The sequence below is a fragment of the Anser cygnoides genome, chromosome 2 (genome assembly GCF_040182565.1).
Source record: "Anser cygnoides isolate HZ-2024a breed goose chromosome 2, Taihu_goose_T2T_genome, whole genome shotgun sequence".
NCBI lineage: Eukaryota > Metazoa > Chordata > Aves > Anseriformes > Anatidae > Anser > Anser cygnoides.
Genome location: NC_089874.1, coordinates 159,284,923 through 159,298,474, shown reverse-complemented (window position 1 = coordinate 159,298,474; position 13,552 = coordinate 159,284,923). Strand labels below are relative to the sequence as shown.

At 43.3% G+C, this 13,552-nt stretch overlaps 1 protein-coding gene across 6 annotated transcripts in view; it reads left to right on the top strand.

The window, feature by feature from the left end:
* The first annotated feature begins 649 nt into the window (after window positions 1–649).
* The window catches only part of TRAPPC9 (trafficking protein particle complex subunit 9), a 468,771-nt gene continuing 455,868 nt past the window's right edge, over window positions 650–13,552 (top strand). For 4 of the 6 annotated variants that reach the window (XM_048049625.2, XM_048049614.2, XM_048049632.2 and 1 more), the window contains exons 1-4: window positions 650–795; window positions 1,700–2,300; window positions 10,773–10,918; window positions 12,257–12,385. In XM_048049625.2, the coding sequence (XP_047905582.1) occupies window positions 1,717–2,300; window positions 10,773–10,918; window positions 12,257–12,385 (859 nt within the window). In that variant the 5' untranslated portion in view covers window positions 650–795; window positions 1,700–1,716. Of the gene's footprint in view, window positions 796–1,098; window positions 1,573–1,699; window positions 2,301–6,223; window positions 6,364–10,772; window positions 10,919–12,256; window positions 12,386–13,552 lie in introns of those variants that run through there. The other 2 variants (XM_013193341.3, XM_013193348.3) reach the window with 2 other exon arrangements.

Below are 13,552 nucleotides of genomic sequence, written 5' to 3'. Positions count from 1 at the left end.
GACATCGAGGCCCTGGAGCATGTCCAGAGCAGGGCTACGAAGCTGGTGCAGGGCCTGGAGCACAAGTCCTGTGAGGAGCGGCTGAGGGAACTGGGTGAACACTGGGGGTGTTGTCTGGAGGAGGCTCAGGGCAGACCTCATTGCTCTCTGCAACTACCTGAAAGGAAGGTGTGGGGAGCTGGGGGTCAGCCTCTTCTCACAGGTAACCAGTGATAGGACTAGAGGGAATGGCCTCAAGTTGTGCCAGGGGAGGTTCAGGTTGGAAATGAGGAGACATTTCTTCTCGGAAAGAGCAGTCAGGCATTGGGACGGGTTGCTGAGGGAGGTGGTGGAGTCACCATCCCTGGGGGTGTTCAGGGAAAAGTTGGACATGGTGCTTGGGGTGACATTGGTAACAGGGTGATGGTTGGACCAGATGATCCTGGACGTCTTTTCCAACCTTAACGATTCTACGAGTCTATGAAAGCTGTTTTATTTTCCCAACAACGTCACAGCCTCTGTAGCTCTCAGTCACACAACAGGGACATCTACCAGCAGCTGTGATCCCCCTGCCAGCCGACGAGGGCATCATTTGAACAAACCCCCCTTGGAAGACTTTCTCCTTTTTCCCTCCGCCACCACATCCTACGGGGAGAGCCGGGGCTGAGGCACCGGGGGCGAGGCACCGGCGCTGAGGCGCCGCCACCTTCCCGCCGAGCCCTCGGCGCCTGCGCCGCCCTGCCCGGCTGGGGGCGGCCATTGCCGTCAGTTCCGTGCCGGCGGCAGGAGGCGGCGGGGGCGGCTCCCGGCCCGGCTGTGAGTGCCCCCCCCCCCTCCTCCCCCCCCAAATCTCCTCAGCGCGGTGCCCCCCTCACAGAGCCGGCAGCTTCCCCGGCTCCCCCCCGTCACACTCTCAACCTCCAAAAAAAAAAACAAAAAAAAAAACCAAAAGCTGTTTTCCGCCATCTGTTTTGCCTCAAAAGTCTTTTCTTTCTTTCGGGATGTGTGTGTGGGGTCAGCCTGCTGCTTGGTTTTGGGGTGGGGGGGTGCTCGGGGGTAGAGAGTCCAGGCACAGAGGGGTTTGGGAGCCCCCCCAGCTGGGGGTTTGGGGCCGTGCCTGCCTGTGAGACGCTGAAACTCATTTTAGGTGGCTTGGGGAGTGCTAAATGTTTACGTGCAAATCCAGAACTGATGGTGTGGTGCCCCCCCGCTTCCTGCGTGGGCTTTGAGAAAAATGATGATTTTGCTTCATTCACCCGAATTTAGGAGTTCAGAGCTGATTGTCCTCGGCCTGGGCTGTGTCAAGGCAGTGCCAGGTTGGCTCAGCCCCACCTGGGCCGTCCCCACCCGGGCCATCCCCACTCAGGTTCCACCCCAGGCGATTCCCCGTGGTTCCCCTTGGTGTGAGGCTGGAGACAGAGGCCAGGAGAAAGCCGTGTGGAGGTGGTCGTGGTTCAGGAAACATTTAATCCTCAGCCCTGGTGGTGGAGACCCCGCTGCCCCGAGCACGATGTTGGCTCGTGCAGCTTGCTCCGTGTAGCTGCACCGTGAACGGGACAGGGGAACAGAGCCAGGTGGAAAAAAACCCTACAAGTATGTCTTTAAAGTAATGCACAGGGTGCAGAAGTGCTTAGGAGCAAAGTCCTGGTCTCATTCGGCAGCCGCGCGTGCTTCTGAATGTTAAAAGAAATAATGCACTTTTTTTTTTTTCTTTTCCTAGCCTGCGGTTGATGCAAAATGAGCGTCCCCGACTACATGCAGTGTGCCGAGGATCACCAGACTCTCCTGGTCGTGGTTCAGCCGATCGGCATCGTACCCGAAGAGAGCTTTTTTAGGATCTACAAGCGAATTTCAGCAGTGAGTCAAGTTAACGTGCGCGACTCGCAGCGCGTGTTGTATATCCGTTATAGGCACCATTATCCCCCCGAGAACAACGAATGGGGGGATTTTCAGACACACCGGAAAGTCGTGGGCTTGATAACTATCACAGACTGTTCTTCTGCAAAGGACTGGCCTCAGACTTTTGAAAAATTCCATCTTCAAAAGGAAATGTACGGTTCCACGCTCTATGATTCCCGCTTGTTTGTCTTTGGCCTTCAAGGAGAGATTGCAGAGCAGCCCCGCACGGATGTGGCGTTTTATCCCAGTTATGATGAGTGTGAAACCGTGGAGAAGAGAATAGAAGATTTTATCGAATCCCTCTTCATCGTGCTGGAGTCTAAGCGGCTTGACAGAGCCACTGATAAGTCTGGAGACAAGATCCCGCTCCTCTGTGTTCCCTTTGAGAAGAAGGATTTTGTAGGTCTGGACACAGACAGTAGGTAAGCAGCTATTTTTGGCAGCTTGCAGGTCTTGAAAAATCTGTGCGGCAATTGCTAGCCTCTAGAATAAGACTGTTAGAAAAAACAAAGCATGCTTTTTTACAACAAAGGTTGTGCTCCTATCTTCATGTGTGTGTCTGCTGTAGTTCAAGAGAATTTAATTAGTAGTCTGACCATATTTGAGACTGAGTTTATATATATATAGATATATAAATCTTTAATTTATGAGGCAAATCAAGTAGCAGGAAGTATTCACAGGAGAGGTTTGGTAGATTTCACTGTAATGAGACTTTTTGCTGGAAAGATTCAAATGATTTATAGATATACGGTGTTAAAAAACAAATTAACATCAATTAAAGTAATTCTATGTTATGTTGAGGAGTAGTAGACTAATCCTTATTTTTTTCTGAGCCTCTGTTGTCTTTTTCATCCCACGAAATAGTGACCGTATTTTGGTGTCTAAGTTCAGTGTCTTTCCCTGTCTTTTTAATTGTTTGATATTCCTGACCCATCTTGTTTTGCTGCTGTTCCCTTTTGTTTTGTGTTCCTTTTTTTTTTTTTAAATTTTCCTCCTCGCATTGCATCTTTCCTTCCTAACCACGTGCACGCGTAGCTTTCAGCTTTGAGTGTCAAATATTTCTGGTGTTAGGAATTGGTAATTGTGGCCTTTTAGCTGTAGACAGGTGCAAAGCCTGCTTGACTCTGCTGCTTGAACTCAAATCCATCTTCCTTTATTCTTTCAGAAGATAGAAGTGTGGAAGTCCTGTCAAAATACATAGAGTGCATGAAAATAACATCTTTCCCATCCATCTTGTACGACTAGGGATGCCGGTAGCGGTTCTTGCCCGTGGAAGCTAAGAGGCATCCAGGCTGGGCTGTCAGGAGCTGTACAGGCATGCTTGCGAAGCTTTCTGATCATGTTCATCGGGTCTGCCTGCCTGGGTCGTTAATCCCAGCCTTAGAATTTCTGTGTAAGAATGGGGTAGACTAGAAGAAAGTGTTCTAGGTTTCTAAATAGTTGGAATTAAAATTATTAAGTTATCCCTGCTTGCTCTGTTCTGTGGGCAGTAAGGTTTTGTAGACTAGGTGAGCCCTTTTAGTATCTCGGCTTTGATTGCTCGGTTTGGATGAATTTTGGATGAACTCAATCACCAAGATTTTCTGTTTCCAGTTAACTAAGAAAACTATGAGTTTTGGCCCCCGAAATCTTTGCCTTAATATCCAAATTAATTATGTTGATGGTGTCTTTTAAGTAACATCCTTCCAGGTGGTACTTGGGAAATCAACCCCTCGTTCACACCCATTACTTTTTTAGGAGCAGGGTGTGTGTGCAACCAATGGCCAAATAATTCCTGTGAGATGCTGACGAGGTGGGGAGCTCAGTAACAGACAGGATGCTTATCCCTACCTATCCAAGAGGTTCCTTTATGCTGCTGAACTGAAAAGTTGCAGCAGACCTAGTGTTGTACCTGAATTCTTTGCAAAATGGAAGGTGTAGGAGCCTTTCCCTCCACCCTGGTTCATTTAAAAAAAAAAAAGTTTTAAAAATAGTTAAGCAGTAGTTTGAACACTAAATAGGTTTTAGGTGAGTCTAGGCCAACGGATATACTTTAATTAAGTGCTTGCTGTGCTTTGCTGTTCAGAGAAAAGGTGATAAATATTCTAATCTTCCCTCTTTGGTTCGGCAGTAAGAGCATTTTTCAGCTTTTATTTTGCGGCGGAGTTAGCACTTCTGATTTGATGCACCAAGTTTTAAAACTTGGGATTTATATAGAAATAGGGCAAGCAAGCTGAATAAAGAGATCCTTCCAGTCAGTTGGGTATTTTGTGAGACTGAGGAGAGTAAGGAGGTAGTTTAAATGCCCGGACGTTTTTTTTTTTTTTTTTAATATTTTTGAGTTTTGTAACAGAAAGGAGAAAGCTAATCCCAAGTAAAGATCAGTTGTACTGACAAAGCCCTACGGAAAAAAGGAGCTGCCCTTCGCTGAGTTCGAAGTAAAGGCGTGTGGTGTGCGTGAGCTGCTCTGCACAGGCACCTTCCGTGTAGCAGGACATATCTCAGCTTCTGTGTTCTCAGCAGAAATTCAAGACCGGGAAGTGTTTTTGAGGGTCAGTTTATTAAAGTAATTTATTCTTGCCAGCGTAGGTTTTGAGCAGTGAAATGCTGGCATATTTCGTTTTATTACTTAGGTCGCGAGGAAGTGTTTTTATTGTATCACGTTCTGTTTCGCAGTGACAGATTCCACAACTAAGGGGAAAGTGTTGCATGAGGCCCTGATGGGGAGATGCAGGTTTAGGAAGGAGCTTCCTCACCTGAGTCCGGTTTCTGTTTGTGAGATGCTGTGCTGTGTAATTCTGTTGGGTGAGGGATAAAGGCTGTCTAAACGTGTAGGGTGTATGTGAGAGCGTCTGGCAGAATAGCTTTCTCCACGCTGCTGGTTTTGAGTCTATATAAAGAATTTAAAGAATGAAATAGAAGTGCAAATTATTGAGGTAGACAAGCAAGTGAAACAGCTTTGGTTAGAGTAGGTGAAAATTGTTAAAGGGCTAGAGATAAAGGTTATCCCTCTATTTTCATCCTCTCCCCCTTCTTACTCTGTTTATCCTGACCTACCAGCTGGTGTGTAACTGGTTAAAAAGAACAACAACACAAATATTCTTCATTAAATTGATGGAAGCTAGCTTATAACAGAGAGAACATGTTTTTGCTGCTGTAGCTGAAGATGCCTACTTGGACTAAATAAGCATATATTTTCGGGCAATATCCAAATTTAAAGTTAAATTTCCCGGTGTGTAGCAAAGGTCTCGTAAGAGCTTGAGTGCAGCTGTAACACTCAGCTGACGAATGGGGCTGGTATATGGAGTGAAAATACATTAAGAAGTTACATGGGACACATTAATTATGATGGCATGGTTTGAAATCAAATTAAAACAACCAAACCTTTTTAGTCTCTTATAGTGGACTCTCCTCCAGCAATTTATTGTGAAATATTAAGGGTAATACTTACGAGAAGGACTAGATAGATAGGATGGATGTTCTCTCTTGCTCAGTTAGGTGACTAGCAGTAATATCAGGAATTAGTATTTGCCTCTAATTTGCATAATAAGTGCAACATCGTCAGCTTGTTTTAAGAAGCAGAGTTCATAAATTAGGAACAGGGGTTATTAGGCTGAACTTCAAGTAAAAGAATTCTCCGAAAAAGGGGAGCTGGTCTTTGTCTTCTGCAAGGTGCCTGGGTGATGAGCAGGTGAGACAACGTGCCTGGGCTTTGTGCTGTGACTATAACACCCAGGAAAACTCTGTGTGGCTTGTGTAGGGTACTTTTTTTGGTTGGTAGAAAAATGTTTATATGGAAAATAGCAGTATGAAGACTTGAGAAGTCTTGTCCTGTTACCTAACAGCCGCAGGAGCGGGAGGCTGAAGTAAGTTTAATTCCTGGAGCAGCCAGCCAGCAGGTTGTCTGGGCAAACCTGTCGATTTTTCCAGTTTGTGTTTCTTCATCTGTAAACTGGGGAAAGTATTTGTGGTCGTGGGGCTGCTAAGGGTAACTGTAAAAGTTTCTGAAATCAGACGTACCTGAGAGTTGTTTGTAAAGGTCGGGAGGCCGATCAAAGAGAACGGAATTGCAATTTCTCGTGGTGATACCGCGGTCCTACAAGCTTCAAGCTGGGAAACACTCATCAGAAACGCCAGAAAGTGTCTGTTTAATTTTCCTATTATATTTCTGTTTCCAGCTAACAAATGAAACATGCTCATTTTAATGTCTTTTATAGCAGTTTGTGTCTTAGGACCTTTTTTTGTATTTTCTACTGGTAAGGCTTCCATGTAACACTATTGAGCAGTGAGAAAGCAGGGCTCTGTTTACAGATGTGCATTTCTCTGTACTGTAGTAGGTGGGATCTGTTTACTGATTTGCCGACCTCTGTGATATCTCAGGATGTGTATGTGGCTGTTAATTTGGTTTCTGTTCTCTGTCTTTCTAATTTTTGTTCTGTTCCTTTCTTTTTTTTTTTTCCTTCTTCTCTCATACTGCCCTGTGAGTTTGTTATTGGGTCTAAAAAGGTAGGCTGTGATTGCGTCTCTTTAAAAGTAGTTAGCTTTCTCCCATGACCTGCCTTTCCACTCTGCATTCATTGCATAGTTTAGCGTTACTTTTTTATATTTGTTTTTCAGTACACACAAAAATAATTGCTGCCTGGAGCCTCACTGCCGTGCTTGACACTTTTGGGCACACTTGGCAATTATCTTTTGGTAGCAGTGCTGAGTTTTTTTGTAGGGCACACGTGATTTGCTTAGGCGGCTGCTGGCCTCTGGAACTTGCTTTCTTTTTTAAACCCCAAAGCCATGAAGCTGTTGCTGCCCGTGTTTCGTTTCCAGATTGAAAAGTCCTGGCAGATGATGAAATGCTGTAGCTGCTCCTTAAGTCCGGACACTGTTACGATCGGTGAAGTCTCTAGTTCTGCATGCTAACCGGAATCGGCGGAATTGGATGGAAATTTTCGTTGAAGCATTCTGCATGAATCCTGCAAATTAATTTTGCATGTTTCCTGTTCTTAAATTCAGCCGTTTTGAAACGCGGAGCATTCAGAAAGTCCTGCAAGCTTGTTACTGGGTGCTTTGTAGTGAAAATAAATTCTGTCTTGAAATGTATTACTCTGACTTTCCCATAAAATGATGCTGGTAGCCTAGAAAAGAGTTGAGGACGCAGGGGTAAAGCCTGCATCTTATATAGCAAATGGAGTAGAAGGGGACATGAGTAGGGCTTTCTGGGTCCCAGAACAGGTTCACTGCCTCCAGCTTGAAGCAGCAGTCATGGTTACTGGTGCTGATGGTGGTCAGTATCGTTCTGAAGAGCGTGTTAGGTACCAGCTTAACACAACCAAGCCACTTCAGAGAATGAGAATTTAAATTTTGTAGTGTTTTTTGTAGTAATTTGATTTTGTGTCAAGGAGGGAATCTTTGGAAGATGGGTTGGCTGCCTGCATGCTGCAGGATCCCACATGCAGCCCTACGCTACGGGGTGTTACCTTCTCTGAGGGCATTTCCAAGTGTGTCACACGCTCCAGAAGAGCTTTTGGGGTGTTTGGGTGAGCCGTAGGTGTGTCTGGGGTGAGACTTCATGTCCTAAATTCTCCTCTAGAGGAGGAAAAGAGACACAGCTCTTAGCAGCAGGGTACAAGAAGGACCTGACCTTGCAAAAATTGTCTTACTGTAGAAGAAGTACCAATTCTTGCTTGTGAACTTCCTGCCATCAAATAGGGTCAGTGGTGGAGAGCCGAAACAATTAACCAAAGCTCTAATCAAAATTAAATCAGAGAGAAAATATCCAGAAGCTTCTTGCTTTCAGCTACGTGGCCCGATTCTTCAGGTGAAGCTGTGAAGCAAAGCCAGCTAAACGTTAAAATGAATAATCATAATGTTCTGCTGGGATAAATACGCATGTATATATTTTTTTCAATTAAATTTGCAATCCAGTGTGGATTGAAGAAAGTATCAATCAGTCTCCTCACGCTTTTGATGACCTGATGTTGTAGACATGGGAGTTCGAAACCAGCTTCCCAAATATCAACGGAGTTGAGTTTTACTTTCTGTGGAGAGTGGGTTTAATTTTAATGTAATCTTTGCCTTTTATCTTTTTTAGACACGCTTAAAGTAATTGAGAAACGCTCAGAAGTCCTTGTTGTTGATTGTGAGAGCTAAATGAAGTTGAATGAATTTGGATTTTTAATAAATAGTGGTATATTTCTTCACCGTTGGGAATAAATTATCCTTTTGGTTTATAAACAGGAAGAGCTCCTAAAAGGGAAATGTTTTGAATGAGCAATGCTCCCTGACACCCAAGTTTGACTGTAATGAATGGATGCATTCACGTTTTGAATATATTGGTGGGCGTACATTTCCAGCAAAATTGGGGATTGGTTAGGAGGAGCTGTTGGTGAGGCAGTGCTGTTGAAATAATTTGGGTATTAGGCTCTGGCTTAGGAGTCTGGCAATATTCCTTTAGCTGTCTGACTCGTATTTCTGAAGTTAATAATAGGCAAGCTAGAAAATCTGGAAGAAACCACACCTTAAAACCTACAGTTTTGAGAGAATAGGGAGCCTGGTTTGTTCATAAAAACACAGAATACTTGAAAATGTAGGGAGAGGAAATCAGAAGTGTTAGCATCTTCAAAAGGAATTGTAGCTCTGGAAGGAAACTGTTCCTTAATTCCACTACTTACTTGATGTTAAAATTTAAGAATGATATGAGGCTGACATCTTGCTAAGGTTTGATGTTCTTCCATAGTTTGTGCAGAGCACCTCTCGTTTTCTTCCTTTTTTTTCTTAAAGATGATGCTTGTTGAAAAACGAAAAGATAAATACCTGAATTCCTTGACGTATTTGAAAGATGAAGAACAACCGTTGTATTTAGTCTTATGTCACCTCCACATCAATTGTGAACTTGACGTGGTAGATGAGAAAGGTGGAATGTACATTTATACTGAATTAATTTACAACATTTTAGTTGGAGAGGAGCAGTAGAAGACAGACTTCTTGTCTCCCTTTAAAATTTCCGCATTTTCTTCTAAACAGTGACGCTGGTTCTGACCGTTTTTCTGTTTGATTTTTATATGGACAGTGCACGTGTCCGTATATCTTCTCTTTTTAGATTGCCGTTCTCCATCCATCCATCCAAATCAGTTACTCTCTTTGGCCTCTTGAACTTTTTCTTTTATTTTTGGACCGGCTACAAGGAGTAAGACATTGCTTGACGGCTGAATGCAGGGGCTGTCCTTAGCACTTGGTGGCTGTCTTTGGTACAAAAACAAAAAACGCACCCAAACCCTCAAAACAAAAACCCAGTAACGTGTGATTGTTCTTATCGTTCCCGTTTCTTCTAGCCTTTATGCCTTAAAATCTGAAGGATAGAAATTAATATGCCTCTTAGCCCTTCCCTTAGGCTTCATATATTCTTTGACTTTTTTCACGTCAGACTTCGTAAAAACAGCAGTCTGTTGAAATCGCAGTGAGCGATTATCTCAGTCAGACGGTAACTCAGCGCTGGGAAGCTCTGCCTGGCAGGAAAGCACCGCCTCGAGCCCCATTTCATCGCCTAGTCGTGACGTTTCCTCGTATTTCAAGTGTGCTTTAGGGTATAAGAGAGGATGGATGTTACCTGTTTGGTTTCTGTTTCAAGTTCCTAGATAGGTTCAAATATGCTAGGGATTTTTTTTTTTTTTAAATATTCTGCTGGGCATTTTTTAAATGAAAAAAAAAGTTTAATTACAACTATTATAAGATAAAAACATAAAACTATGAGTCAGTCTGAGGTGGTCTTTTGTAGTTTTGGAAACCCATGTCATCCAGATTTTTGGCAATCCGTCATGTATATAATGAAGAACTGACATCTACAGGAATGCTTTTAATTAAAGCTTTGTTCTCAGATAATTTTATTTTAGTCTAAACAAAAAAAAATCTTGGTGTGAAGTTTGGAATGTCAAATATACCGTGCGTATGTAGGTATTTATATCTTCATATACTTGGAAGGCATTGTTAGAGCAGAAGGATACGCTATTGCAGTAATGTAGATAAAATAATAAATTGCCTAAGCTGAAGTTCAGTTCTTTAAGAAAATGTGGTGAGGTCGAGCAGGGCTCTTCTTGCTAGGGAATACCTCTGCAGAAGGGGAGATCTGGAGCATTGCCGACTAACTTGAGAGTAGTGTTGCCCTCAACCATGACTGATTTCTCTTGTCTTAAGCCATGGGGTGCTTTGGAAGTATTGCGTGTCTTACATTGCACCTGTTACGTAGCTTTAGCTGCCACTTAAAAATAAAGACAAAAAAGTAAGGTTAGTGTCTTTATCATGCTGATTGATGTCCCGATTCCTTTCTATTGATTTTATTTGGGAAAGGAAAGAAACTGTTGCTGGTGCTGTCTCAGCTTTTATTCAAATAACTAAAAAAGGGGTAGCAAGAGAAACCCAGTCAGCGCTTGCCTGAAGTGGCAGTGGTTTTGCTGGGTCTGTGAGCGTGGAGTAGGACAAAAACGGAAAGGAGATGAAGGCGTCATCAATTTCTTTCACTCACCGTTGCTTTGAAATAAAAATGTTGTGTTCTCATGAGCCATAACGTTTCTAAACAGGTAGTATTTCTTTACAAGCGTAAGCAATTCTTTGCTTTTTACAAGTGCGTGTTTATTTTCTTTCTTTTGTGGCACGGCTGTTAAAGCACCCTGAAGGGCAGTCTGTTAACTTCATCTGACTCCATAAATTCTATCTAGCCCAAGTTTGCATTGTTTTTTTCAGCGTCTCCTCAAAATGTTGGTTCTTTTACATCTGCATACTATGCTGGTTAGAATTCATACTGAATATTTGCTCAGAGAAACAGAGTAAATAAACGTTGATCTGCTGTTAAGGAGGAAAGAACATTGTCTTTACCTCGGATAGCTGCTTCTTGGAAATAACTGCAAACTGCGCTTTTTATTTTGCAGACACTACAAGAAGCGTTGCCAAGGCCGGATGCGGAAGCACGTTGGTGACCTGTGTTTACAAGCTGGGATGTTGCAGGATTCCTTGGTGCACTACCACATGGCGGTGGAGCTGCTGCGGTCTGTAAATGATTTTCTGTGGCTCGGAGGTAGGATTAACTGGTGATAGTGAATCGAATAGTTAGTTGCTAAAATCCAGGAAATGAAAGTATCTTCTGTAACTTTCCTTCTGTGTTATGAAAAGTAGGAGCAGCTTTGGTGGCCAAAATCCGAATTTCAAGCGTGACTAAGAATGAAGTCAATAAATTAATAAGAAATGAGAAAGAAAGGTGTTTAAGAAAACCTGCAATACAAAATGTGTTACTGTAGTAAAAGGTTATTTATTTTTTTAAAGAAAAGTTTGACTTTTTAATACTTTTTTTTTTTTTTGAAAATGTTTCTGTTTTCAGTGGATAGTACAGATGATTTTGAAATCTATCCTGCAGGTATTACTGTCGACTGTTAGCAGAAGATTTTTGCCTTTACATCTACCAAAGCCATGAGTGTTTAACTTCCAGTGGCATATCTTCCTTCTGTTTGCACTTTCCCATTCTACTTGGAAGTCCTTTTAGCTTCCTACGTGCTCTGTGAATTACACATGAAAACTTTACCACCTTCTTCTTTCCTCCTTCTCTTGCAGAAGGTTAGGTGGCTCAGGATTCTTGAAGCACAAGAGAACTTTTCTACTTGTGCAGGGCATGAAGATATTTTAAGGCCCAGCTGGTGGATTGTAAAATTATACTCCTGGAAATTACAATAATTGAGGTTGGAAGTGACCTCTGGAGGTCCCCTGCTCTGACCTGCTCGAAGCAGCCTGCCAGTCCAGCCCGCTTTCTACCTGCTTGTTGCCCACCTCTCCGCTTTGTATCTCACCAGTTTGGCTATAAAGATGCTATTGGGAGGCTTGTCCTCAGTGGAGGCAGGGCGGTTGCTGAGGACTGGTTTGTAAATCGATGTTTGCTGTTCCCAGACACCTTCAAACTGCTTCCAGGATTTTTAATAGCCTCGTCAGGGAGCTGAGATTGCCCTGAGTGTAGACCCCAGTACCTTCTTCTCGAAGATGGGTGTGGTGTTTGCCTTTGTCTGGTCGTTAGAAACCTCCCCCTGCTCAAGGTGATAGAGAGCAGCTCCTCAGGTGCATCCTGTCTGGTTTTGTGGGTTTGTGGCCAGTTGGATTAAGTACTTCAGATGTCTTTCTTCCTGTACTGTGGGATAAGGCTTAATCCTACAGATTCTGCTGGTAGGCTTGGGGAAGCCTGAAGGTAAACCTTCCCAGTGAAAACAGATAAAAAGGACGTTGAGCTTCTCAGCCTTTTCCATGGCCTTTGTCACTCCTTTCCAATTAAAACATACTTTGTATTCATGTCAATAAACTCAGCTGCATGGTACTTCAGTTCTCGAAAGTCTCTCTACTAATTTGCTTATTTTTTTTTTTCTTTTATCTCTAGCTGCCCTCGAGGGGTTATGTTCAGCGTCAGTCATCTATCATTACCCTGGTGGTACTGGAGGTAAAGTTGGATCTCGTAGGGCACAAGGAGGTTCTCTTTCTGCTGAGGCAGGCAACAGGCACAGACCAGGTAAGCACGGGATTTGGCTTTTATTCTGAGTACTGAGCCTTGGAGCCCGTTCCAGTTGTTGGTAGTTAGATATTCACACACAAATACACACTGCCCCCTCATCCCTCTATTTTTCCGTGCTTGTTCCTCCTTAAACTGCTCCTGTCCCTCCTTCTCCCTGCCTTTGGTTCATCCCCTGTATCTCTCGTAAGAAGTCTTGCACAATCCCAAGGTATTTTTTTTCCTTTTGTCCTATGATCCATACTCTGGTAGGCAGTAGCATCCCTTTGTCTGTTAAGGTGATGTGGAGAGCAGCTCACGAAACCCAGCGAGATGAGTTAACGCCCCTGGACAGCTGTGTTGACTCCAGGTTATTGGGGTTCAGCTGTCATGGTGTCTCTGGGCTCTTTTGTGACTGTGGAGGTGAGCCTTTAATCGCATAACTGACACTTAACAAAGGGTGCTCAGGCTCCTGAAAGCTTCTGGGCCTTCATGGAGAGGCTGGCTAGGGTCAGGAAAGCAAAAAGAAAAATGTAACAGTTACTGTAAAGTATGTGAATACTGCCACTGGTTCACGTCTGAGCTCTAAATTAATGAAATATCACAAAACCTTGCTTTGTTTTTACATGCTTGATGAGAAATAGGATGGTAAGCCAGCCAGGCCTTTGGTGCCAGCCAGCGCAGCTCTTTGTGCGTGTGTATTTAGGTTCTTACACAGTGCTGAAGCAAACAGAAGCTAGGTTTACGGGCTGGTCTAAGTATTTCTGTGTGCAGTGTCATCAGAATTAAGTCCTTCTTTAAATAAAGAATAAAAACAAACCAAACTCCACCCGTTTTTATTCATCTGTAAATCACAATCTAGTAAACGTTTGCTTTGATTTACCTTTAATACATACTGTGTGTCTTGACACCAGATGACCTGGATAATAAAAATAACCTTATTTAAGGAGAGGACACTAGCTTTGCAGGAAATACCTAGTGGTTAAAATCTGTCCGTTTGGTCCCGTGACTTAGGAGTGCATTTTATATTGCCTGTTAGGGTAAAATTCCCTGCGGTTATTAATCTTTCTCCCCTTTTGAACAAATATTTAACAGTAAGTATTGCAGTCCGTTCCTGAAGTAGGTAACAAATAAGTCACAGCTATCAGAGTAATCCAATAAAATACATTTGGGTATATTACTGCTGCT